The sequence below is a fragment of the Cydia splendana genome, chromosome Z (assembly GCF_910591565.1).
Source record: "Cydia splendana chromosome Z, ilCydSple1.2, whole genome shotgun sequence".
NCBI lineage: Eukaryota > Metazoa > Arthropoda > Insecta > Lepidoptera > Tortricidae > Cydia > Cydia splendana.
Genome location: NC_085987.1, coordinates 34,725,802 through 34,751,087, shown reverse-complemented (window position 1 = coordinate 34,751,087; position 25,286 = coordinate 34,725,802). Strand labels below are relative to the sequence as shown.

At 36.4% G+C, this 25,286-nt stretch overlaps 1 protein-coding gene across 6 annotated transcripts in view; it reads left to right on the top strand.

The window, feature by feature from the left end:
* LOC134803933 (neprilysin-2) overlaps positions 1-25,286 on the top strand; it is a 62,487-nt gene that overhangs the window by 17,509 nt on the left and 19,692 nt on the right. For 4 of the 6 annotated variants that reach the window (XM_063776754.1, XM_063776757.1, XM_063776755.1 and 1 more), the window contains 4 exons: positions 17,766-17,902; positions 21,152-21,259; positions 22,609-22,854; positions 24,980-25,191. In XM_063776754.1, coding sequence (XP_063632824.1) covers positions 17,766-17,902; positions 21,152-21,259; positions 22,609-22,854; positions 24,980-25,191 — 703 coding nt within the window. The remainder of the gene's footprint in view (positions 1-17,765; positions 17,903-21,151; positions 21,260-22,608; positions 22,855-24,979; positions 25,192-25,286) is intronic. The other 2 variants (XM_063776758.1, XM_063776759.1) reach the window with 2 other exon arrangements.

The following is a 25,286-nucleotide window of genomic DNA, read 5'->3' as shown; positions in this document are numbered from 1 at the left end:
TTTTACACAATCTAATAGGACAATGGACGACCGCTTCTCTGTAGGTAGGTACAGACGTAGAGGAAAATGGGGACTACCTACATTTGTATGGAAAGGCAGTTTCGCGTGCCCGTCCGTTTTCGTCTTAAAGCCGAATAGAGCCGATAACTGCTGTTATAAGTATGTTAGTTGGAAAATAATACCTACACAGAGATATTCTTACTTAATAAAACAAGTTCGTAGAATGAAAGTGCTTGACATAAAATACTAATAAGTATATATTTAAATAAGAGAAATAAAAGAGATAGTTATACTAAATAGAAAAAAACATTTATAACAAGTGAATAAGTATTAATTTATGTTAATAAATGTGTTGAGCGTATTCATATATATCCGTACATATCAACAGAATAGTATATTTTATCGATATAATGTTATAGTACAGTCAGCATCAATACTAACGAATGGAACAACGCACCAAAAGTATCAGCCACCCTGGAATACTTTTCCAATTAGAGATAAATCTGTAAAACCATAAATTTTGGGGGTTCCCCATACTTAGAACTGAAACTCGAAATATTTTTTTTCATCAAACCCATACATACGTGTGGGGTATCTATGGATAGGTCTTCAAAAATGATATTGAGGTTTCTAATACAATTTTTTTCTAAACTGGTATCTATGGATAGGTCTTCAAAAATTATATTGAGTATATTTTTTTTCTAAACTGAAATAGTTTCTAATAGTTTGCGCGAGAGACACTTCCAAAGTGGTAAAATGTGCCCCCCCCCCCCCCCCCCCCGTTCAAAATTGGTTTGAACGAGATCTAGTAAGTAGTTTGTTTTTAATACGTCATAAATCGTAAACCGCGATTTTATTAGGTATGTTACTTGCTGCTACGGAGCCCTTCATGGGCGAGTCCGACTCGCACTTGGCCGCTTTTTATTTTAAGCTAATCCGCTACTTGACTACTTAATAAATAATAATTATTATTCTACATATTCAATTACTTAATTTCTAATAGATTTTGATATACATTTGCGAATATTTCCGAATTATTAAATCTTAAAGGTTACATTGCAAATTCAATTTGATTCACCTCAACGTTATGCGTCTTGGCCTAGAAAATTGATTGACTCTGTATTTTCGGATTATTGAGTTTCACCCATATTAAATATATTAATTTGAAAAATAATAATGAATCATCAGTACTTTTAAGTACTATAAACAATTGCATTCTCAAGTAGGTATAAGCAATAAAAGGTTATCTCATGATATTACTATAATGTATGCACGCCTGTGGCCGTAGAACAAAGGGCCGTAGTTTAAAGAGGGAATCAGCCAAGCAGCTCGATAACTATCATCGCGACCTTCGACCATTGTAAATATTCAGCATACACGCTGCTTCGATCTCTACTTGCTGCCAAGTTAGCATGTTGATATGCCTTATAAGATAAATAAACATGTGGCGTCATAGTTAACGTGCTGAAATGTCTGAACGTGCTAGTTTACTTGATGTTGATTTGGTCGTTCAAAACAAAAGACTACGTCGCGTTAGGTACTAAGTATTAGGCAGGTACTTTAGGAATTACTAAGTTCTGTCTATCTATTCCATATTTAGTATGTAAATAGTTACTCAAGTCTAGACGTATAAGTAGGCACTACAGCTGTGAGTCTGTAAGGTAACTAATATGTATTGTGTGCTATATACCTAGGCACTATGAGTAGGTAGGTACGTACGTTCTGTGACACCCCTGGAGTTGTAAGCCTCTAGTACCTATAGGCTAAGGTAACCGGTTACCATCAGGCAAACTGTGATCTGTATCCTCTTGAGACTCAGAGTCATAATACTAGTACAATTACCTCCAATGAAATTTAAATCAATACATGGAACGGAGTTGCTATTGTTTTGTTTTGTTCAATTTTAAAATAAAACAAATCCAATTATATTTTCTAATATTTTCTTCCATTAATTCTAATTAATTTTCCTTGGACGTCGGGCCGCTATAGGTCATTAAGGTTAGGCATAGGTTCCTACTAGGCATACTTGTTGTTACTGACGTAGTATAAACAATTATTAGGTCATTACCTATGAAATTGGCGTTTTGTTCGGAGAATTTCAACGAAACACGAATTTCCATACAATTAATTTTGCGGATATTTTTTTGATGGCTAATTCAAACCAAACAAATTTTTTCCAGTAATTTTTGACACCTTTAAGGTATGTTTTCAATATCTCCATTTCTTGAAAATTGGTACCATTAGAAAAATATAAGTAATTTTAATACTCGAACCGACAGCACATGAAAAGACCTATTTTCAAGGCTTAATTCTGAACACTTAACAATAAAAAATAACAATTAATTGTATGTAAAATCGTTGTTTATTGAGTGCACTGTAGTTTTATTGTAATTGTGTATGTACTTTTGTAAAAAAAAAAAACTAGGATCAGACTTATATCTATGAACAAAAACGCCAATTTCATAGGTAAGGACCATAAATATTTTTAGGGTAAGATGTTTAAACTAATTATTACAGTTAAAAGAAGAATTAGCTTAGTGTCTAGTGGGCAATTTCAAAATGGTGAAAATAAGAAATACTGCTCCTTTTAAAAATACAGCGTTTATTAGCTAATAAAAAATTCAAAAGTTATAAACAACTGAATAAGGTAAAAAGAAAAAAAGTATTTTGATTTGTCCAATATAAAATAAATGTCTATCTATCTAATACCTTTAAACGACCAATTTTTGTTTATTTATTTATTTGTATTTCTCAATCTCGGAAACGGCTCTAACGATGAAATTTTGGTATATGGGGGTTTTCGGGGGCGATAAATCGATCTAGCTAGGTGTTATCTCTGGGAAAACGCGCATTTTTGAGTTTTTATATGTTTTCCGAGCAAAGCTCGGTCTCCCAGATATTTGACATTTAAGGAGGAAATTTCCAATACAAAATTCTTAACTCGAGGAACTCTTAACTCTATTATTTATAATTATAATTTAACGCTGAAAATAGCCCTCATCGCGTCATTTTCGGGTTGCGCGCGCGGCGCCAAAAGCGAATATACGTATCTATTCAATATATTTTTTTAGTATTTTAAAATTCATTAAAAAAATATCGTGTAGGTATTTTTAACACTTCAAACAACTTATTTCCGTAGAAAAAATATCTTACAGTTTAACACTTATTCGCTGACTATACTAACTGAAATGACAAATGGATATTTACAAATGAGACGTCTGTTTTAAATTTTCGATGAATTGTAGTCGATGCTAATGAGTTGCTACATACACACATTTAATATTCGGGGCAAATACCTACTTCATATTTGGTTTCGGCAAACCTGCCCCTTGCTTTGCATTAAATTTGCATATAATACAGATACAATCCTGATTTATTCATATAAAAATCTGGCAACGTTAGAATACATTAGCATGTCATAAGTGATGTTTTCATTAGATGTACTGAGGATAATCGTCGGGGTCGCCGACCTCATAAGCCTGACACGTAACTGCAATCACAGATAACGGTTGATCCCATACTGTTACGTTAGTCCTTCCTTGAGCCGGTCCTGCGCTGCGCCTGCGGCTCACCGTTACTGCCGCGCCATCTCTCGCCCACCGACATGATCCTTTGTGCGTAGGGTTACCAGACCCAATTTTGGAATTTCATGACAAAATTCCTGGCTGAAATAAAAATATGGGTGTAGACAACTTACTCAATAATATGTCCCATAGTTCTTAATTCACTGACATAAGAGTTATGGGACATAGTTTTGAGATGATTTGTACACCCATATTTTTACAGTTGACTGTACCTAAGTAAATTTCAATAATGTACCTTTTTAGGTACATGATAAAAAAAGTCTGTTAATTCACTAAAATTCCTGACATTTTCGTATTCCGGCCGCATTCCTGACAAACGGCGAAAATTCCTGACATGTCAGGAAGATTCCTGACGTCTGGTAACCCCTATTTGTGCGGCCTGACCGCGATCGCTTTCCTTTATCTCGTTAACTAATGCTTTAATAACTGTCTAGCTCGTTTACCTAGTTTCAAACCAGAGGTAAGTAGTTAATTCCGATTCTTATACAGGGTGTCCGGTGGCTGATTCCCGATTTCAAATCCGAATAATTGTCGAATCCGTAGGGCTATGGAGACGCAGGAGTTTTTTTTAGTTTCGTGAGTGTTGCGGATTGAGTAGTGACAATGGATCGTTGGCCATCTAAGCAGCGTACACATGCTAGTGAGGCGTATCTAAAAAACCGGACAAGTGGGAATCGGACTCGCCCACCGAGGGTTCCGTACAAACTCAACTTATTTTCTTTTACAAATTTATAGTTTCCACATTTTTCCCTGTAGGTACTTGTAGTCTAATAATTACTTGCCAAGTTTCATACTTCTAGATCAACAGGAATTCCCTTGAGTGTCGAAATTCATGGCCGTATCGTTTATTCGCGTTAACTAAGAAGCTTGATTTTTTTACAGCTTCAAGGGACTGTAGATATGGCTTTAATTTAAACTCGATACCTTTACGCGTTCCCAAGATAAAGGGTCTTGACAAACAGAAAGGCAGACGGACGGAAAACAAAGTGACCCTGTTTTTTCCTTTTGTGGTACGGAACCCTAAATACAGCTTTTTTTCAGTACTGCAAGATCCCAACGTTGATTTATGAATTTCAGAACAAGAAATTAAAATAAGAAAACGGGCTCCTGGGCGTAACTTTCCCTTATTGTGATGCACCGTCAACTAAACTGATGGAAAGCTCGGTAGAAAAATGTAAGTTGCAAAAAATAAAATCCGCATCCATCTTCTTTTTATGAAAACAAATAGATTTGGTTTATATATTTTAGTTTCTGGAAAATCAGAAATCTGTCACCGGACACCCTGTACGAGTACAATCAGTATCAACAAATTTATCGGATAAAACAATGTGTCAAAAGTGTATGTACCTCTAATAGTAATCCACATACTTTTGAGGCTCTCTGACGAGCTGATCCACTAATTTAGATGGATTATTTTCATTTAATTTTGTTTAATTGTCTTTTGATTTAGTTTTGTTTTTCATTTGTTTTCATTATACTTAGGTTTCAGGTTTCATTACTTGTCGACTTTTATAATTTAATAGCCTGTGTTAGTTTTGGTGTTGTTGCAACAGTTAAATAAACGATTTATCTATCTACCAAAATTAAGGATGTGTGGACGTAAGGTACCTATACCTCTATATAAAAATAAAAATTCCTATTGGGTTCTGATAACGCTATTAATTACTGGTTCTTGTTATTACGTAGTATGGGTATGGGCATTTAATACCGGTTCTAGTATTAAATGAGTTATTACATGTTTTTGTGGAAGCGGACGGTCAAAAAGTTCGCTGACCCGTCACCCGTCCGAGACATTGAACCTTTGTCGAACCGGTCAGATGACATTAAGACCTTTAGCCGACAATGCTGAAGGTGTGAATGGTTGCATAACATCTAAACCTCGAGAGCTGCGAGACGGGTTTGTTGCGGCTCCCGCCGCGCCGTCCGCCGCGCGACTTTACAACACATCACTGCATTTCGTTCGATTGCAATTAGTAAAATTGGCCAAGTGCGAGTCAGAGTCGCGCCCCAGGTGCCACAAGTTTTTTCCTTAGAGCTACTTACGCTTCGCTGGGTTTTATTATTTGCTATTGTGCATTATATTTTCCTTTACTAGCTGTCACGCCGTAATGTATGTAGGTATGTTTAACCCCTATAGAAATTATATTTTTCACCTCAGCAGCTCGAACAAGGGTACTTTGCTTCTTAAAAACAGTGAGCAAAATGCGATTTTGCTCACTGAGTGAGACAAAATGACATTCAAGTGACCTTTATAGTCAAATGTCATTTCAACATGCGGGGTCTAATACAAGTTCGAAATACTTGGGTTCTATTATCTCTGTCCCTTTCACACTGTTAGCAAAAATAAACAGACAAAAATATTTAAAACGACATTCAACGGTATATTGACGGTTTATAATAGACCCCCGAAAACTTCAGACCGCATCGTTCCAAACCACGTACGAGTATGAATTCTTAATAATTAATTAATAAAAATAAAGTCTAAGATTTGATAAAAACTGATAAAATACTATATTTTAGGTATTTTATTGTACAATTAAAATAATGAACTCAAAAATACACAGATTATCACGCAAAATTAATTATTTTACTTTTAAGAATTTCTACCATAGTTGACAAATAGTACGTATCCGCAATTCGGACCGTATCTTACAAAGATTTTTTTACAAAAAAAAAAGTAGTCGATTGAAGTGTCAGTTGATGTTCGTTATTTCCATATTATTTTACTGAAATTTATTATTAAGTTTTGTTTTTGTGTTCGATTGCGGTAATTAAACTTAATTGTTGTATATCTTAAGAAAACATGAGTGCATAGGTATTAAGTGATGAAGAAGGATTACATTTTTCAAGTTGTCTAATAGGTATGTTCTCACTGCACGGGTGAAAAATTTTGTGTACTACACGAGATCAAAGTTATTTACATCTCGTGCGCGTTTGAGTCCCTTACTACGCTCAAGGTTTCGAAATTAGATTATATCTATTATAGAATCTTTCGCTTGCACGGGACTCAAAATAAGCACTCGAAGAAATATCAAACTTTGATCTCTTGTTGTACAAATAACTATTCTAGGGCAAATTCCAACCAAAACTTTAAAAGGATTAAAGTTGACTCGATAAGAAATAAGTTTTGGCAAAAAAAAACATTTTAGTTAGAAGCTTTTCTCGCTGACTGTATTTTTCTTACCACAGGCAACTATGTAATATAATACTCATCGAGAAAATTCTAAAAACCCCACACACAATTAGGTAGCGTTGTTTCTGTTTCATCACAGAGTTCTTATGGCCACCTCCTGACCCTCCTGTCTCCATCATCAAATCAGCTCGATGGCACCATAATTTTGTTGTTGTCACCCGTCATACATATGTAGGTACTTATCCAAATTTTCAGCTCAATCGGAAATCGCTTGTAATGTACGTGATACAATACCAGCCCCCGTTAAAGGCAGCCTATTGTGTCAGAATGGTAACTATAACTACGGAACCCTACACAGAGCATGCTCCAAGGCCATGCCTTATATGCTCTTGGCCGGTTTTTCTGTAGATACCTTAAAAATCCAAGTATTATGCTTTCTTACGGATGGGAACATACCCGTATCTAAAGCCAAGAAACTATTAGTAGTAAGATTTAAACATACACCGCTATATAGCAATTATTTAATTAACCTCGTATCCACTTGCGTAAAAGACTAGACATGCAACAGTTGTTGAAAAGGATATAATTTTATTATAACATAACTTCTATGAAGTGTATAAATACAAAGTAGAATTAAAATACGCTACTTGGGTCGAGGAGGCAACTGTGTGACAGTTTTATCGAAGCGACATATTCGAAGGTTTTTACAGGAAAATGGGGTTAAACAATTTATTTAATCTTAAAGGAGGAATGAGTCTCGTAAGTAATCGTAATATCTGGCAGGAAATGAGCAAGTTACTTTATTATACGTAAGGTCAACTTAAGGTAACATCTTATAACAGGAAAATTCGTTTTAATATCACTGTTTCCTTCAAAACCAGTGGTCAAGATCGAAGGTTATTCCGGTCCGATACTTAATCATTCGTTTTTTTATTTAGTTATTGCCTATAACTTGTAAACTTCTGCTCAGTTTAAAACTTTTGTAAATTGAAATATTTATTTGAGAATGAGAAAAAGACAAATATTTCATGTTTTTTAGGGTTCTGACCTGACCTAGGAATTTACGTGATACCAAATTCTTGCTTAAAATATTTAAAAAATACTGCCAGTAGGTAAATTGGGAATAGAGTTTTTCTTTATACGACAATAATTATAACAATACATTTAGACTGTCCTATTCGTTTTCACGTTCGAAGCAAGATCGTCGTTCACTGAAATAATAGGCCTGTTGCAAGTAACAAAGAATCATGGAAATAATGGTTTCAAAGAAACATATATATATTAATATGATTCTAAAAAATGGCCCGATCTCGGTATAAACTGGAGGATTATTAATATATTCAATAAAATAAAAGTGCAAAATTCTCCAATCGGCCATTATTACTGAAACGCCAATCAGAAGCGTTCTAAACAGTGACGTCATCAATCCATAACATATTTCTTAGAGCAACATAGACAACCTCATTGACCGAAATCCATACGTTCTCACCAAAGAGTTCGAAGGTGCAAAAAAAATGTTATTTCGCCACTAAACATTTATTACGTCCAAAAAATATTATTACACGATATAAAGTAGATATCTATTTGTTATTGTCTAAATAAAATGCTAAATAATACGATATTTCACCAACAATCTTTTTTAATTATTTGGCTGAATGGAACTATCATTGCCATGTTAGCTGTCGTAACTAGAAAAAATTAAAAATTAAAAAGTAAAACCGGCGCTCGGTGATTTTCACTCAAAATTTACATGTATCTAAATAATTCATCTTAAATTGCAACAGTGTGAGAGTTTTTGTGTAAAATGAGTTATTGTGATACATTTTTGTAGTGTATTTATCATCCCTAATCGTAATATATAGTGCTGAATTAACAATATCATTCGGATTCAAGGGAAATTCGTAACTCTAAGTATGTAAACAATGTCTACCACCCTACCACCAACTAAATGGTGACGTCACAAATGTCGTGCGAGGCGTTTTCGCGCGAGTTTTAAACTAGCTATAATAAAATGCAATTATTTATGTTAAATCTTATGAGTATAGCTGAAATATTGTGTTTTTCGGAACCAATACAAGTGTACCGACAATAATAAAAGGGATTTCAAAATTTGTCATCAGGCCTATTGTAGTATGTAATACATATGTGTAATACCTAATAGTATGTCCGATGCCCAAGTCCTTAGCGGATTCAAGCGGATTTTTAAATTTACCTTTACCTTATGCGCGTCACATACGCTTTATGCATTAAAAACGATTGAAGTAGTGAGGACAAGGCCGACTACGACAGTGTGCCAGTCAAGAAAAACTTGCAGAATCGGCACTGTCTAATACATGCGCGTATGCAGAACTTACCTACCTATAGGAAAGAAGCGGGCAAGCGGCACATAAAAATCACGCTCTGTGATCGAGGCGGCATACGTCTGCTTTTCACTTTCATGAATGCGAGTTGCATTACGTGTTTGGTTAGCAAACTGCGACCCATTTCCTAACTAAACACTTTGAATGTCTCATTCTTATCTATATAACTACAGCACTTATTCTTATTTTAAATCTATCCCTACTCGAATCTAGACTGAGGATAATTACCTTTGCGTAATTCCCTCACGGCGCGGTCAGACATAATTTGCTTGTTGCGCTAGTAGACCCGCTTCCTCACAGTCACATCTTAACTCACAGTATACTTATATAAACTTCAGTTTATATAAGTTTATTCTTCAAATATACTTATATAAACTGACAAAGGATAACAACAGCTGTGTACTATAAAGTCCAAAATTATAAACTGGAAGGTATTTTGTTAAAAATTAAGGCTCCTCAAATACCTTCATAAGTAGATAAAGATAACAGCAAAGACAAATAACTACACATCGGTAACTCGTGGAATTTAGGTAGCACTTAAAATATTAGTGATGAGCACACATCGGTAACTCGTGGCATTTAGGTAGCACTTAAAAGATTAGTGATGAGCACACATCGGTAACTCGTGGCATTTAGGTAGCAGGCACAGACTAGTGATGTGACAATGTTCTTCCTATACGAGTTGAGAAAAAGAAACCACTAAAAAAAGGAAATTAATTAAACTAATCTTTTAAGTGCTACCTAAATGCCACGAGTTACCGATGTGTACAAATAACTTTATGAATGTGTATATTAAACGAAAACAGCAGTGTTTTACTTCGGTACTCCTTCCATCCATAACATCCATTCTTTCTTCTATTTAGGCACAACCTCTTGTAGGTATATAGCTAGTTTCCTCTGTCAATAACCTGAAACAAGTTATAAAGCAAATCTTGTCTAGAGTATTGCGAAAAGTTCCAAAATTGATTCGATAAAATGGGGGTCAAGCGTGCCGTGAATGGAATTTTGTAAGTTACAACAAAAGTTACCTTCTAAGTATTTTGCACAAGCGATCTTAACTTATTGATTTGTCTTGTCTTGTTTTGTGTCCGTGGACCGTTAAAGGTACATATATTTAATAATGAAAACTGTTATTTGCGTAATATTAAACATTTTTCTTAGACTTTTAGTGAGTAGACCGCTATAGGTACCCCTGCCACACACTCGTCGAGTGGCAGGGGAATTAGCGAGGAAGGTAGGCAAAGTCGTATAGTGTGGGAACGTTACTCGTCATGCCCATAGAAATAGGGAGCATTTTATCGGTTTTTGTGACTCGAGTTTTGACTACAATCCTACAAAGTTAAATACATATCGCTTCGCCGCAATATAACAAGAAACTGCTTTAGATTTTGTGGACAGGGTCAACGGACGAACGGGGTAAGTAGTCATCTGCGAGTATAAATTTCTTTTAGCACCGCACCGCAGTATCGGTTCCAGCTCCCGGATTTTCCCGTATCCTCTAAATTCTAAAAGTCCACGACAGTCTTATCATTTTCGCGCGCGTGGATGTAATTCGCTATAATATTAGGTCATTACCTATGAAATTGGCGTTTTGTTCGGAGAATTTCAACGAAACACGAATTTCCATACAATTAATTTTGCGGATATTTTTTTGATGGCTAATTCAAACCAAACAAAATTTTTCCAGTAATTTTTGACACCTTTAAGGTATGTTTTCAATATCTCCATTTCTTGAAAATTGGTACCATTAGAAAAATATAAGTAATTTTAATACTCGAACCGACAGCACATGAAAAGACCTATTTTCAAGGCTTAATTCTGAACACTTAACAATAAAAAATAACAATTAATTGTATGTAAAATCGTTGTTTATTGAGTGCACTGTAGTTTTATTGTAATTGTGTATGTACTTTTGTAAAAAAAAAAAAACTAGGATCAGACTTATATCTATGAACAAAAACGCCAATTTCATAGGTAAGGACCCAATACTAAAAATGCACGCTGCCACAGTTTCTACGTCCATTGCGTTGCACAGACAAAAAACCCAGTGCGTGGCCAGAGAGGGCGACATCGCGGCAGCGCAAAAAGCAGAGCGAGGAGCAAATTATGGCGGGGGTATTAGACATGACCGACGAATGAATACATGAAAGACAAACCTACACGTTTTCGTTTTGTTACAAAATTGTTATCTTTTGCACGTTGTTTACTAGTGTTTGATTTATTTGGGTAAACCCTATCCTTTCCCGGTTTTCTCACTTACTTATAGTTTTCATTTATTTTACAACTGAAGAATTGTCACACAAGACAGTTGGTCGGTGGTACATTTCATTACCTACTAAATGTGTATCCAAATTGGCAATAGAAGCACGGGTGGCAATTAACATTGGTCCATAAACGGACAGAGAGTAGTAGTAATTCTCTTAATTGAAGTGCGAGTGGCTTGGAAAGTGATTTTCTAAATCCCCTGATTTTTTAAGAATCTGATATGTACCCGCTATGGTTGGGCTAGCTTGACGGCCCTTTCCAGATTGTTAAGTACCCCGTCTTGTCCTCTTCGACCGTCGTATCGCCTACAAAAATGAATATTTACGCTTACAAAATTAAATCGAAACAAACAAAAACAATAACAGCGATCACCGTAGCACGCACTTTTCATTTTTCTTGATTGAATTGACAAAATATTGATTTTGTCTAACAACTTCTCGCCTATTATGTCGAATATTTTCTCCCTATACCTAAGTCTAAAACCGAGGAATCAAAGTATGTAGGTACATATTTATATCATTATATGTCTAATATTAAGGAATGTAACTAGGTAAATAAGTACTTTTCCTAAAACCAGTTCTGCCCATTGAATTTAAGAGTATGTACAGTCAGCAGCAGAAGTCGCTATACACTTCAGGTGCTCAAAGAGAGGTAAACGTTTAAACTGTCAAAAAGTTGTTGACTGTTATGGTAGTATTTACTTGTGAGCGCTCAACGTGTCACAAATATCTTAACAGTCGCTATTCATTAATTTCTACACTTTCAACAAGTCATTGATACCTTAGCTGCCAAAAAACCACTGGTATCTAAGCGGTCAACGTGTCAAATATATCTGAACAATATGGAATAATAGACGTTAAAAAGCATACAAGTATGGTCGAATATTGAATGAATAATAGCTATGCTATGCTAATTTCACAGTCTTGTCATCACATACATCTATCTTACGTTTTGCTTTTCAACCATTTGATAGGGGCCTCTCGGTCAACTTACTGTAAACTATTTCTTTTAGCAGAATCGTCTAAACGAATGACACATAGAGAAAGCTAACTGAAGCCGAATTTAGAACCAATTGTCAAGGCACGTTGTGGTTTCAGTAACAGGCGTTTGCTTTTCAAAGCAGAGACCGTGGGTTCAAATCTCAGTCGCACGCACCTAGAGATTACAGCGTTTTTTTTTTTTTTGTTTTTTTTCTACTATTAATTTGTGTCTTCTGGTTTTATGTTAATTTCGCATTAGTATATATAATTTTTGAAGATATGTCACATGTAGCGTATGTACGACTTTCTAACAGGACGTTGTAGGTTTGAACCCGCAGTTGGCGTTCCTTAGATTACTCCTGTGCGGAATGCCATTTGATGTTTACTGCTAGGTTATACTAACAATAAGTCCAAAGATATAACTCCGTATACTCTATCCTCTCTGCTAAGTTGTAAAAACAAAATTCTCCATTTCTATGGTCAACAGTTAGCATACATATTAGTATTACGTATATGCATGGCAGTGATGTTTTTATCGCTATTTTATCTATTTTTTAAGAGGAGGCACCGTTCTTGCGGATCATGAGTCCAACCAACAAAATAAAGAGAGGAGTCATAGTTGGATATGTTTAACACCTTTACTGCCCGTGCTCCTCACGTGGGGCCACGGTTAGCCTCTATTACAAAGCCATAAGGTTTACATGTCAGATTGGGACAGTGAACGTGTTACGTTTCAATTCAATTATTTTCTCCTTCGTTCTTTGATCGATTCGGAGCATCGTATTTTAGTACTATATAGTATATTTTAGTACAATAAGCGGGCTAAATAAATATATTAACATACTCGTATACAGGGTGTTTGGTACATCGTTTGCCAAATTAAAACGGCAGATAGGTTGAGTCATTTGCTATCTACTCATGCCTCTCAGAAGCAAATCTCAGAAGTTAAGATATATGTGACGAACTGAAAGCCTACGGGAAAATGACAACTTAGACTTGGACACCTTGCCCGCTCAGGTATATCTGCTGCTGACTGTACTTATGTTTTGTACGACTTGGCCATCTATTGTCTGTGGGGGCTGCACAGTTCAAAATGTATGAAAAATCTACATGAATTTACACATTCGAGATATTTTGAGATTCTCATTTTTGGGATACGCGTGCGCCGTGAAAAAGCGAGTACGTTCCCTAGGGTTTTAGGGAATTATAAAGGTTTTAAATATGCATTTAAAATTTGAAAAAAAATGGTGTATTACCTTTTTTGATATGTTTAAAATACACCAACATTTTTTGTTTAAATTTTTAAAGGAATATTTAATCTTACGTAGGTATATCTACTCGCTTTTTCATAATGCGTATCCCGAAAATGAGGCGCGGAGGCGGCTGTGTTCAGCATTGAATAAAAAGTATAAATAATGGAGATATAGTTCTGCAAGTAGGGACTTATATACTGGAAATTTCCTCCTCTTTAATAAAATATTATTTAGATTTCTTAAATATTAATACTTTTTGAGATATTGGTGAAAAAAGAAATATATTACTTTTTCCGCCTTTGTTTTGTCTATAACTTTTGAAATTATTTGTGCTAATAAATGCTTCAAATACATTTTTACATACATCATTCCTAATCCAATAAGGTATCACACGTATTTTTAGGAGTTGTATCTCTATTTTTCACCATTTTGAAGTTGGTATATCTCTATTTTTCACCATTTTGAAGTTGTCGAGTAAACTACATACAATCAGCAGCAGAAGTTGCTAGGCGGGCGAAGTGTTCAAAATTACCTTGACACGCTCTTATTCTCTTAACAATAAAGTCGCGTCAAGATCATTTTGAACACCTGGCCCGCTTAGCAACTTCTGCTGCTGACTGTACCTTATATTAAACACAAACTGAGTTAGACAAATCACTTAGAGTATTTCTTCAATAATATATTTTTCTCTTAGCCTTTCCCTTGTTTAAAATGAATATTTAGTTAAAGGGGAAAAGTACTCAATGGCAGAGAAACGATGTTGACAAAGAGTTGGCTTTCGTCCAATAAAATTCCTGTGAGTTAAGATACCTACTCATCAGCGTACAGCGTAATGCGTAACAACAACTACCTACATTTTTATTGACTTTGTTTTAACTTTGCACTGCTCGGAACCATTTTATTTAGCGCGTATTTTAATAGACCCTGTACGTATAACAACGCCTGTTTTGGCGTTCAGCATTACAAATAAATTGAGATAAAAATGTTTATATTTGCAACCGATAATAAGTTAAAATTTGTTACAATTTAATACTCAATTAAATAACCTTTTTCGTTAACTCTATTAATTAATTTAAACTTGATTGCTAGAAGTACATACCTAGATATAAAAGGTGACTTATAAAGATTTTAAAACAGCTAAGACATTATCATATCTTTTTGAGTGCTTCGGCCTGGCGACAGTACTTACACCCTGGTACGACAATGACACAAGCCATTTTAGCTATTACGTACAATTATTACGTTACTCATAGATAAATAACACTTCATCAGGAAATCACACAGCTGAACAGCGGCAATAAATACGGTTGAAAAAGACGTGGCGACCGCGTTCAACTTAAAGAATCCATCTCTGGTTATAATCTATCTGTCGGCGGCAGATCGTAAAATCGGGCATATCGAGATATTCCTAGGCATATCATGAAACGCCGCCATTTCATGATCTGACTAACGACTACCAGCTATATCGTTCAAACCTCAACGTTTGGCGATGTTTAGGCATATCAACTAAGTAGGGTGTGATATTCCTAGGCAGATCATGAAACGCCGGCATTTCATGATCTGCCTAGCGAACACCAGCCATATCGTGCAAACCTCACGGGGTGATTTTCCTAGGCAGATCATGAAACGCCGGCATTTCATGATCTGCCTAGAGAACACCAACCATATCGTGCAAACCTCAAGAGGTGATATTCCTAGGCAGATCATGGAACGCCGACATTTCATGAACTGCCTAGCGACCACCAGGCACATAGTGCAAACCTCAACATTAAATTTAGGCATATCGAATAAGTAGGGTGTCCTAAATTTTAGCAAATGAAAACCATTGAAATGGCTTGACAGACTACATAATAGTACGTTTTTGGGCAGCGTACGATTTTTACTAAAATAAAAATATTTTATAGCTACCTACGCATGCTGCTCAAAACGCCACATAGAATGCAGCGCCTCCAGTGGCAAAAAATACAATTATTTTACGATGCGCCCGGTATGAAGCTAGGAATATCAACGAATGCATTGCTCTGATCGATCTGCCGCCTATTTTATTTATAAGGCAGATCGTGATATGCCTGGGCAAATCTTAGTCAGATCATGAAATGGCGGCGTTTCATGATATGCCTAGGAATATCTCGAAATGCCCGGTTTTACGATCTGCCGCCGACATATCAATGGCAATCTGATCACTGAGATAGCTTTAGAATCCAAGAAAAACAACCTAACATGAAGGTTTACTTTAGACCTAGTAAACAAAGCTTATTAATTGTTTACTGTCAATAATCTCCAACATTTTTATTGGATGCCAATATTTTATTATTGTGTGTGTTACTTTATTGTTGTCACAACAGGTGCAGCGACGTTCGGTACTTGGACACAGAATATATAATAGTACTACCGTACAGATATGACACTCCCTACGAAACCGAAGTTTGACAGCGATTCAGAAACGAATCATGTTATTCCTTTCTAACGTATGGCACAATCCCTTTCGGCTATTTAGGGTTGACAGATTTCAAGTAATTTTAGTAATATTATATCTGTGGTTGTGCGGTGCGTGCGCAAAGGAACGTCAAGTTCTGCCAACCATTGACTCATAGCAACGCTGAGACGAATGGAGCCGAGAGTGCCCGAAAGATCCAGTGTCACCCCACTTACTTGGGCAAGTCACTGCACGGGCAGAAGCAACTAGTAACTATTGACACGTGTCCTCTAAGATATGAAAATCACATAACAAGTAGAATGTACAGTGTATACTGGATATTTTTATAATTACTAGGCAACTCCTGCACCGCTCTCAGTTTAGGTACGCTATTAATCCACACGGTGTCTATTATATATTTAAATAATCTATAGCCGCCCGCGAATAAAAACTTGCCAAGACAAATGCAATTCTGATTAGTCAACATAAAGTTTCAAATGGAATGGAAGATTTTAAATACAAAATGACGCTTCACATACAAACCCTATAAACCTCACCTTTAAAACGCTTTAAAATTCGTAGTAATTTCTGTAAGCCGATCAATCTTATTTTACCCTAAATATACGTGACAAGGCGCGGATGAATGATAGAATGCTTTTAAAGCATTATATTGCTTAATATTACGTTAAAAGCATTATATTGCTAAGTATCACTCGATAAGACTAAGCTCCCTATACATATATGTAATAGCAAAAGGCATTAAAGGCAATTGAGCGATCATACCAAACCCTGCATAACATCGGTAGCTACTGACATAATTATATCCATAAAATAAAATAGGTAGTAACGGTTCAATATTCGAATTCATCGCGATCGCCATGATAGCGTACAAAGCTTGGAGCCTTTAAATACGAGTATATTTTCTATTCCCGACACGCGTATTTGTAATACGAGAGTTTTCTTTAGACCCGCGTAAGAATGGATGAAGCCTCCCTAGCGACTATTTTCGTTTAACACTAAGGAAAATTGCAGGTATACGAAAATCGGGTTACCAAAGCGAATTTGGAAGCAATTTTCTCCTTCAAAGAATAACGTTCATTTACAGAAAGCCCACGCTGTTTATGAAGCTTTCGAGCTTCATATTCAAGTAATATAAATAAAATAATTTTTGCCACTTACACCCGTTCTTATTATACTTGAGTTGAGTAAAGGAATGGCTGGTGGAAGTGGTGGATCCGAATCATGTTATGCGTTTAGAGATCAGACAGCGCCTAGTCTACCGTAATCGAATTATTTCATAGTCTCCAACGAAGACTACTCGTAGCTGTATAATTAAACCATAAAGAGTTATCATTGGTTCGTACTTAAATAAATGATACTTTAAATAATACTTGTACTACTTTTCGGAATAAGTACTTCTTAACAGTACCTACCCTAGAACACCAATAACCTTATTTTGTGTAGACCTACTAACACTCTAATGGGGATATGTACTATAAATACATGTAAGCATGCAATTTATATTTAGAAAATTGCTAAGGGACAACTAAATAGGTATCACTTAAAGCTCTCCTGTTAAACATAACATAATGGGGATACTATATTACATGTAAGCATACAATTATTTTATTAGACCAGGTACATATTTTGATTGGTATTTTGTTCAGTTTTTCTTTATGTGTTTTTTTAGATACTTCATTTGGTTTGTGTCTTTTTGCGTTATTTTTTCTTTCGTATACGACATATATTTCAGTTAATTGCCGTTTGTTAACAGACCATCATTTTGGGGCCAGCGGAGCAAGATGGAGAAACGCCTGCTGTTGGTTGCCGGCGTGACCAGCGCTCTGGCCGTCGCCTTCTGCGTGGCCTTCGTGCTATCGCTGCTGCTCCGCCCCACGCCTGCCCAGCCCGGTAAGACACCTCTACCCATTCATAGCCATTTTCACTTCAGTACATCTATATTAACTAACTCAGCATACCTATACCTCAATCAAGCTGAAAATGAAACTTTCTACAGCATGGCTACCTACTCAAAATTGACATAAAGCGTTTCACACAACGTCCGATGCAGTTCGACAAGTTCGGCAGGCAACACTTCATAGTGACATGCAATTAATTTTCCGCTTTCCGAATGCCTGCAGTTTCGTATATCATGTACATACATATATGCAAGTCTAAGCGGCCCGGCGTATCCTAGTCCGAATGTTGAACAGTACCTATCTTAAGATCAGGATGTTGTAAATATATACATACTCATTTTGACTATAAAGATTTTACAATTTCACTAAAATGGTGGCGTGACGAAATTTATTTTAACATTCATTAGGCTTTATTGTATCGTGGTAGCTATACAATATCAACAGATGCAGGTAGAATGCCTAATTAGAGAAATTTTGACGTACTTAAATATGAAGTCACTTAAAAGTTACAATCAGAACTGCATGGCTGCCTCAGTGAGTCTTTAGGGTTATTCTATTGCCACTCGAAATAACGGGACAAGATATACACGGAGAAACATAAACATTTATGACTTTGACGCAATATGTCTATAGATTTAAGCGCCACTTGCACCATTCCACTAACCCCGGGTTAACCGGTTAATTCTGGAGATACCATGGTTACCCTTTGGTTACCAGTTGGTTGGGCGTATATGGGCTAAGCCAAGGGAAGTAATAATCTAATAATATGTTATTCACATGCATTATTTTGCAGACGTTGCTTAATACCTATTTATGTAGCGAGAGAATTTCATTCCCCAAGGTAGTTCATAGCGGAAACTTCCTCATATCCGGGATCGGAAAGGCCGGATGCGGCTTCTCTAGGGCTCGTGCCACACCCGCAAGCAAAGTTCGCCACAGAATGAGCTCCCGTCAATCTTGGATTACGTACCAATTGGTGGTAGAAAATCATCTGGCATTTAACCTTACCTTTATTTACAGTACGTAAAAAAAAATATTAAAGAAATGATTCTAGGTGTGTTTGTCAGGAGTAATCCATGTAAAACTTTAAGAGCCCATCAATGTGCACACTAGCGCCACTGCTAAATAATCGTGATTATTTAAATTGAACGACAGGTATTTAAAAATAGTTTGTACCTAACATTTTGTGGTATCATCAGTTCGTTATCAAAATTAGCATATACGCTCTGATTACACATAGGTCATAATATCATGCGTAATTCACGGGAACCAGTTAAATAAAAACATTGTTGGAACATTTTTTTTCATTTACATCGCAATTAGCATATTTCAGATGAACTCGTGAGGAAAAACAGTGTATCTCCTCTTAATATAGGTACCCACCTAGTTTTGCTTGTCAGTCTAATAGAACTATTAACTGATCACCCGTAGGTTCGGTACCTACTCGTAACCCTTAGTGGTTAACTTGGCCCATTATGAGTAACGCTGTGTTTAGTAATGAAGAAACTAAAATCGTAACCGTGCTTATATAATATATTGTACCATTTCATTAAAATAACTAGCAAAATAACGAGTACCTACCTATACAACAGTTTTCTCATACGTAGGCAATGTAGCCATCTTAGAAAATCTGTACTCTTTCTGTCGCATCAAACAAGTTTGAAATGCTAGTGAGGCAGGCAACGTAACGTAATAAAATAAGTGGAAATGATTAGATTTCTGGTAGTTGGCGCGACGAGGTCGTCATCTCGTCAGGTGTACGGCGAGTGCGGAAGCGCGAAGAAAACTCAGACGTGATTGAAATTCGCACTTCGATGCGCGAGATTCGCCTTGCGGAGCCTTCACGCCTTTAGTATATGTCGAGCTATAGCTATCTATATTATTTTATAAAAGGAAAAACTAAATGAAAGTAAAATAACCAGAATTTAAATAAGAATATTTCTAGTTCCGTATATTTTTTAAATATATAAGTAGATAAGTATAGCGTTGGATACGAATAAAAACCTAAGTGTAGTTATGAGGTACAGTTAAAATAAGTACCTATAGGTACATAATTCAGCGGTGGATCACGGAATATGACGAAACTTCGAGTTGCAAAAGTTTAATTTTCAATAACAAAACTTGTGGCAATGCCATTACATTTAGTTATTTAATTTTTATTGCCACACTCTTGAGAAATAGAACCAGAGTGTCAACAATAGCTTAATGGGATTGTATGTATTTTAACTAGTGTATGAGAATTTGAAATGTAACCATTGACCAGTTGACCGCATAATTCGTTGCCGTTCACGAGCCGGCTATTAGGTATTTCCGATTGCAGTGCTACTCTTACGCACCTGTCGTTGGGACACAGTCCACGGAACGTGCAACACCGTAAAAACTGCGGCTAGAAACACGGAAATGTGATACGTCACCTTTATATTAATTTCCCATTGTATTAGTCTCCGATTAATTAAATAAAAATAGTGGCACGAAATTAATGCGGTCTACGTTTTTCCAATTATTTACTTGGGCTTTATTTCTTGCACTACAGTCAACTTCCCTGATGTATAATATAATTATTTTCATAGATAATTTTCCAACTACTAATAAGGAAGTAAGAAAGATATATCTCCCAAAACGAAATAAGCGAAATGTTTGAGCGAGTAAGATATACCTAAACGTTATAAATTTATATAATAATAGTTACGTCGGGTCAACACCATCTATCTATCTGCCGGGCCTTCTATCTATGTGATCTAACTACATTTTACCCATGAAACAGTCCCGCATGTTGTGGTTGTTTTCAACAGCTTCCTTAATACAATCTCATAAAAACCACGTCACACGCTCACATGACAAGAAATGCGTAAAACGCCTGTGAACGAAGCCACATGCTCGACATCAAATCATTTTAAGGATCTTATTTAGGTACCTTTATATATACCTATGTACCTAGGTACAACATAAGGCCTTAAAAAAAAACGGTACATTGTGTGGAATTGCTTGTATTTTGAGGACAGCCATATACATAGAATTTAATAATTGCAGATTATTTGTATCTTTACCTCCTTGAAGTACATCTTGCGTCATGATTACCACATACCTATGAATAAAATAATTCATTTTGCTTAAACATATATCAAATTAAATATTTATCCTACCCTTAACATGACATTAGTTTCCTTGGCTGTATGTTTTTGTCTCTTAGAGCTTGTATCTTGTCATGCATTCACTTGTCATATATATATCTGCATTTTAGACATGCCACAAACTAGTGAACTGAGATTTTCTGAATCCATGCCGCCTGCCACCAATTCCAAAGGGTCCGACGAGAAGATCTGCAGCCAGCCGGGGTGCGTCCACACAGGTGAGACTTGCATATACTTTATTAAAAACTACAGCATATTATATAGTTTGGCAATAACCTCTTGTCACTAGAACATAGGCAGAGAGAATCATACTTTACACTAGTATTATCGCCCCAAAAAGCAATAAATATAAAAAGTTTTTATTTATATTCTACTGCTACTGACGAAATTGGTTTGCCAGACTATATATAATTAAGTACACCCAGCTGCATCATTTTATGAACACTTTACAAATGAATTAATTTTATTATACATATTTTGCAGCTCGCTGTACCTTCCTACTACTAAACAGTTTCCATACAAAAGGTTCTTAATACATTCGTCCTTAACCATAGGAATACAGTTCGTCTAAGCTAACTCTGCCCCGATTATGATGTGACAAAGTGTGATAGTGCCACAAATATAATATTTACCTAGAAAATTGAACGAAATCTGTCGTTTATGATGACACTTTCATGCTTTGGGGCTATTCATAAATTACGTCATTTCAAATTAGGGGGGGGGGGGGGTCTGGACATCGGATGACGGTAGCATGAAGTAGGAGGAAAAGGGGTCATTTGAAGCATGATTTTTGGATGATTATAGGGGGGGGGTCAAAAATCGTCAAAAATCGATGACGTAATTTATGGACAGCCCCTTTGTCATGTCATTAACAAGTCTGTGTAAAGTTAGCTTGGTTCGAGTCAACATACCTATAGGTACTGAGTAGTTACATATTCCGCGTATAGCATGGTATAATAATATACTCCGCCTGGTACTCCATTCCCGTCTTTTCTAGGTCACCTAACTGACACGGGCCTACGTCATCATGCGACAGCGCTATATGATAATATGCGATAGCGCTATATATAGCGGCCATGTTGTTGTGACGTAGGCCCGTGTCACTCTGGGAATGGAAGACCATGTTTTATTAGACTATGGCGTATAGTACCTAGTAGTAGGTAGTATAGAACTTGCACTTACCTGCACTTAGGTATGTTAGGTACACGAATGGGAAATTAATGTTTTCAATTAATATATTGCGTACAATTATTATATTTTTACACAAGGATTTGAACCTATAATGGAAAGGAATGAAAGCAAAGTCGGCATGATACAAATTTAATTTCGACATTCTTTTTCTTATTTTTGGAATATGTAGGTAAATATAAATGAATAAATAAATAAATTATATACCACAACGACAAGCTGTGCTAGCTGAAACGGTAATTATGTACAAACTGTTGCTGATCTTTTTATACGCTTTGCGACTTTTTTATTTATAATTTATAGGTCAAACAAATTAATATATTTTATTATTTATAATTGTTATTCTTTTAAATATCTAACAAATACGTATCATATACAGCGTCAAAACTGCTATTGAACATGGACGAAAAAGTAGACCCGTGCGACGACTTCTACCAGTTCTCGTGCGGGTCTTTCCTGAAGAGCACTCGCATCCCCGACGACAAGACCTCCGTCAACACCTTCTCCATCATCACCGACCAGCTGCAGGAGCAGATCCGGGCGCTGCTCGACGAGCCCGTGGCGCCCCAAGAGCCGCGCCCCTTCGTGCTCGCCAAGACCTTGTACCAGGCCTGCATGAACAGAAGTGAGTCACGTGTTCCACCCGACTTGTAATGCAACGAGAGCCAGCTAAACAACCACATACGGAACGTAACAAAGCTTGTTGTGACGACAACATCTTGGGTTCCGTTGTCATTGTTTTACTGTAACCATTAAAAACAATTACTGGCATCCTTTAGGTTGTAAATGCTGCTTTCATACCGGCACTTAAGTATGTTACGATTCACCGTATGACCCGTCGTTTTCACACACATTATCTGGTGACGATAGGTAGGTATCTCACTGGTACCTATCTATGTATTTTATGGCGTAGGTACAGTGTTCTTGTAACCGGACATTGGGTAATCAGATGATGAAAAAAATCAGAGCTATTCTCCTACCTTATCAAAATTTCAATCAACTTTTTACTACCTAGATGATTAAATTAAAATGAGTTGTTACCTAGTATACCTACTCATATTCATAACACAACGATACAGGTAAGATATTAATTGTCTAGATCTAGCTTCTAGCACCGGACGCTTGTTTTCAATTACCTTCTTCGAATAACACAAGACCCTATGTCTTAAAAACGATAAGATGAACGTAAGTATGCAAAGAGAACTTCAAAATGCTTTTTCTTAAAAATAAGGGTAAACATATTTGAGAAATATTATTTGATATATGATAGCAGTGTTATTTTGAATACGAGTATAACAACTGTTCAATTATTATTAACTTAGCGAGTATTGATATCTGTGTTAAAATATATGGAAAATATTAACTACGTAATTATGATAGACCTTTTATCAATTGGTATACCTATACCTATTTAAAGACCCATAGGCTAGGTGTCTGCTTACCAACAGGAAACCTGTACGCTTATTTGCCATCGACTTGGTGGTTCATAAATCACTTTGGTATGTAAGTATTTAAGTAAGTTACAATCGTATCGTTTTTGTACATGCCCGGGCCTGGGTGACGGGGTACATTACTTTGCTGTCTATAAAAGGGGACTCTTATTGCGAAAACATCTGTAGTCGGCTTAAAGTTTTCCAATCGTTTTGCTTGTTCGTAAAAATATTGTAATAACTGAGCCTAAAACAGGCCACGAGAACGATATTTTGGGCCATTCAAAACATAACAAAATGTTTGATTAAGGGTTACCTAATAGTTACTAGGGTTACTTAATAGCTACCTTAGTTTTATTTTCAACGGTGGTAACCGCGCGTGACAGTTGCGAAAACACGTTTAACAATGTATTAAACTTTTAATCGAATTAGCATGGTACTCACGCCTCCGCGACACGAGCCATGTTGTTCCGAACTGCTAGTTTGACCTACATTATGTTGCCATGTTTCGCTCGACTGCAATATAATAAGAGAATACCATTTTGAACTAATGAACTGTTTAAACTGTGCTCTTGAACACAGAATATTTAGTAGACGTACTTAGCTGTTCCTATTATTCAACATTGTTGCTAAATTTTACTTAAGTTTGTTCTATAATTGTGAGTGAAAGCGAAAATAAAATGTTGCTGCTTCCGCAATTTTGCACAACCAAGTGACGTAAGTGATGGATGAACAAATATCAGAGCGGATACATTTCCACACCCTCTCCTCACTACAAGACAACTCATTCTAACGACAGCCACACCATCCATCACCTGGCTTTTATCTTTGGCCGTGTAGTGGGGTCAAACATGATCTCGAAATGGGGGTACTTTTTATAATAATAAGAGGAGGCGCAAGCCAAATTTGAAGGGGAGAAAACATACGGCGCCCCGCGCAATACTTGCGATGGAAGAAATGGTCACCACGCGGGTTTCATTCCTTTATCTCAATTACTCTGAAAACATAGGGGAGAGCAGGGACAAACGTAACATTTTGTAGGTACTTTTACCTTCGTTTTTGCTGCCTTTTACCTTAGTGCATTACCTAGGCTACCAACGCTCAACGTTGTACGGCTTTTTTGACAATTTTATTCAGACGGCCATATTTACCTATTAATCATTACAGTTTTAAAAGTATAATATGAAATGCTAGAAATATAGCACTTATTCATACTATAGACTCTATTTCTGGTCAGTAGTAAAACAATACCATACAATTTTCAGCAGCGTTAGTTTCCGTTGAGAGTGATTGGGTAGTCACCTGGTGAACGTGTTGCAGGTTCGATCGAGACGCGCGGCACGGCGCCTCTGCTGGAGATGCTGCGGCGGCTGGGCGGCTGGCCGGTGCTGGACGGGCCATCCTGGAACGAGAACGCGTTCTCCTGGGAGAAGTCCGTCTACAAGTTCCGGGCCGCGGGCTACTCCGTCGACTATTTCTTTGACTTCTCCATCGGAGTCGACGTCAAGAACTCAACTAAGAGAATCATCGATGTAAGGTTATATGTTATATGTACAGGATGCTTCAATATACCTAACCTTGTAATGCTAATACATAATTTTTACAATTACTCACGGTCGATATCGAT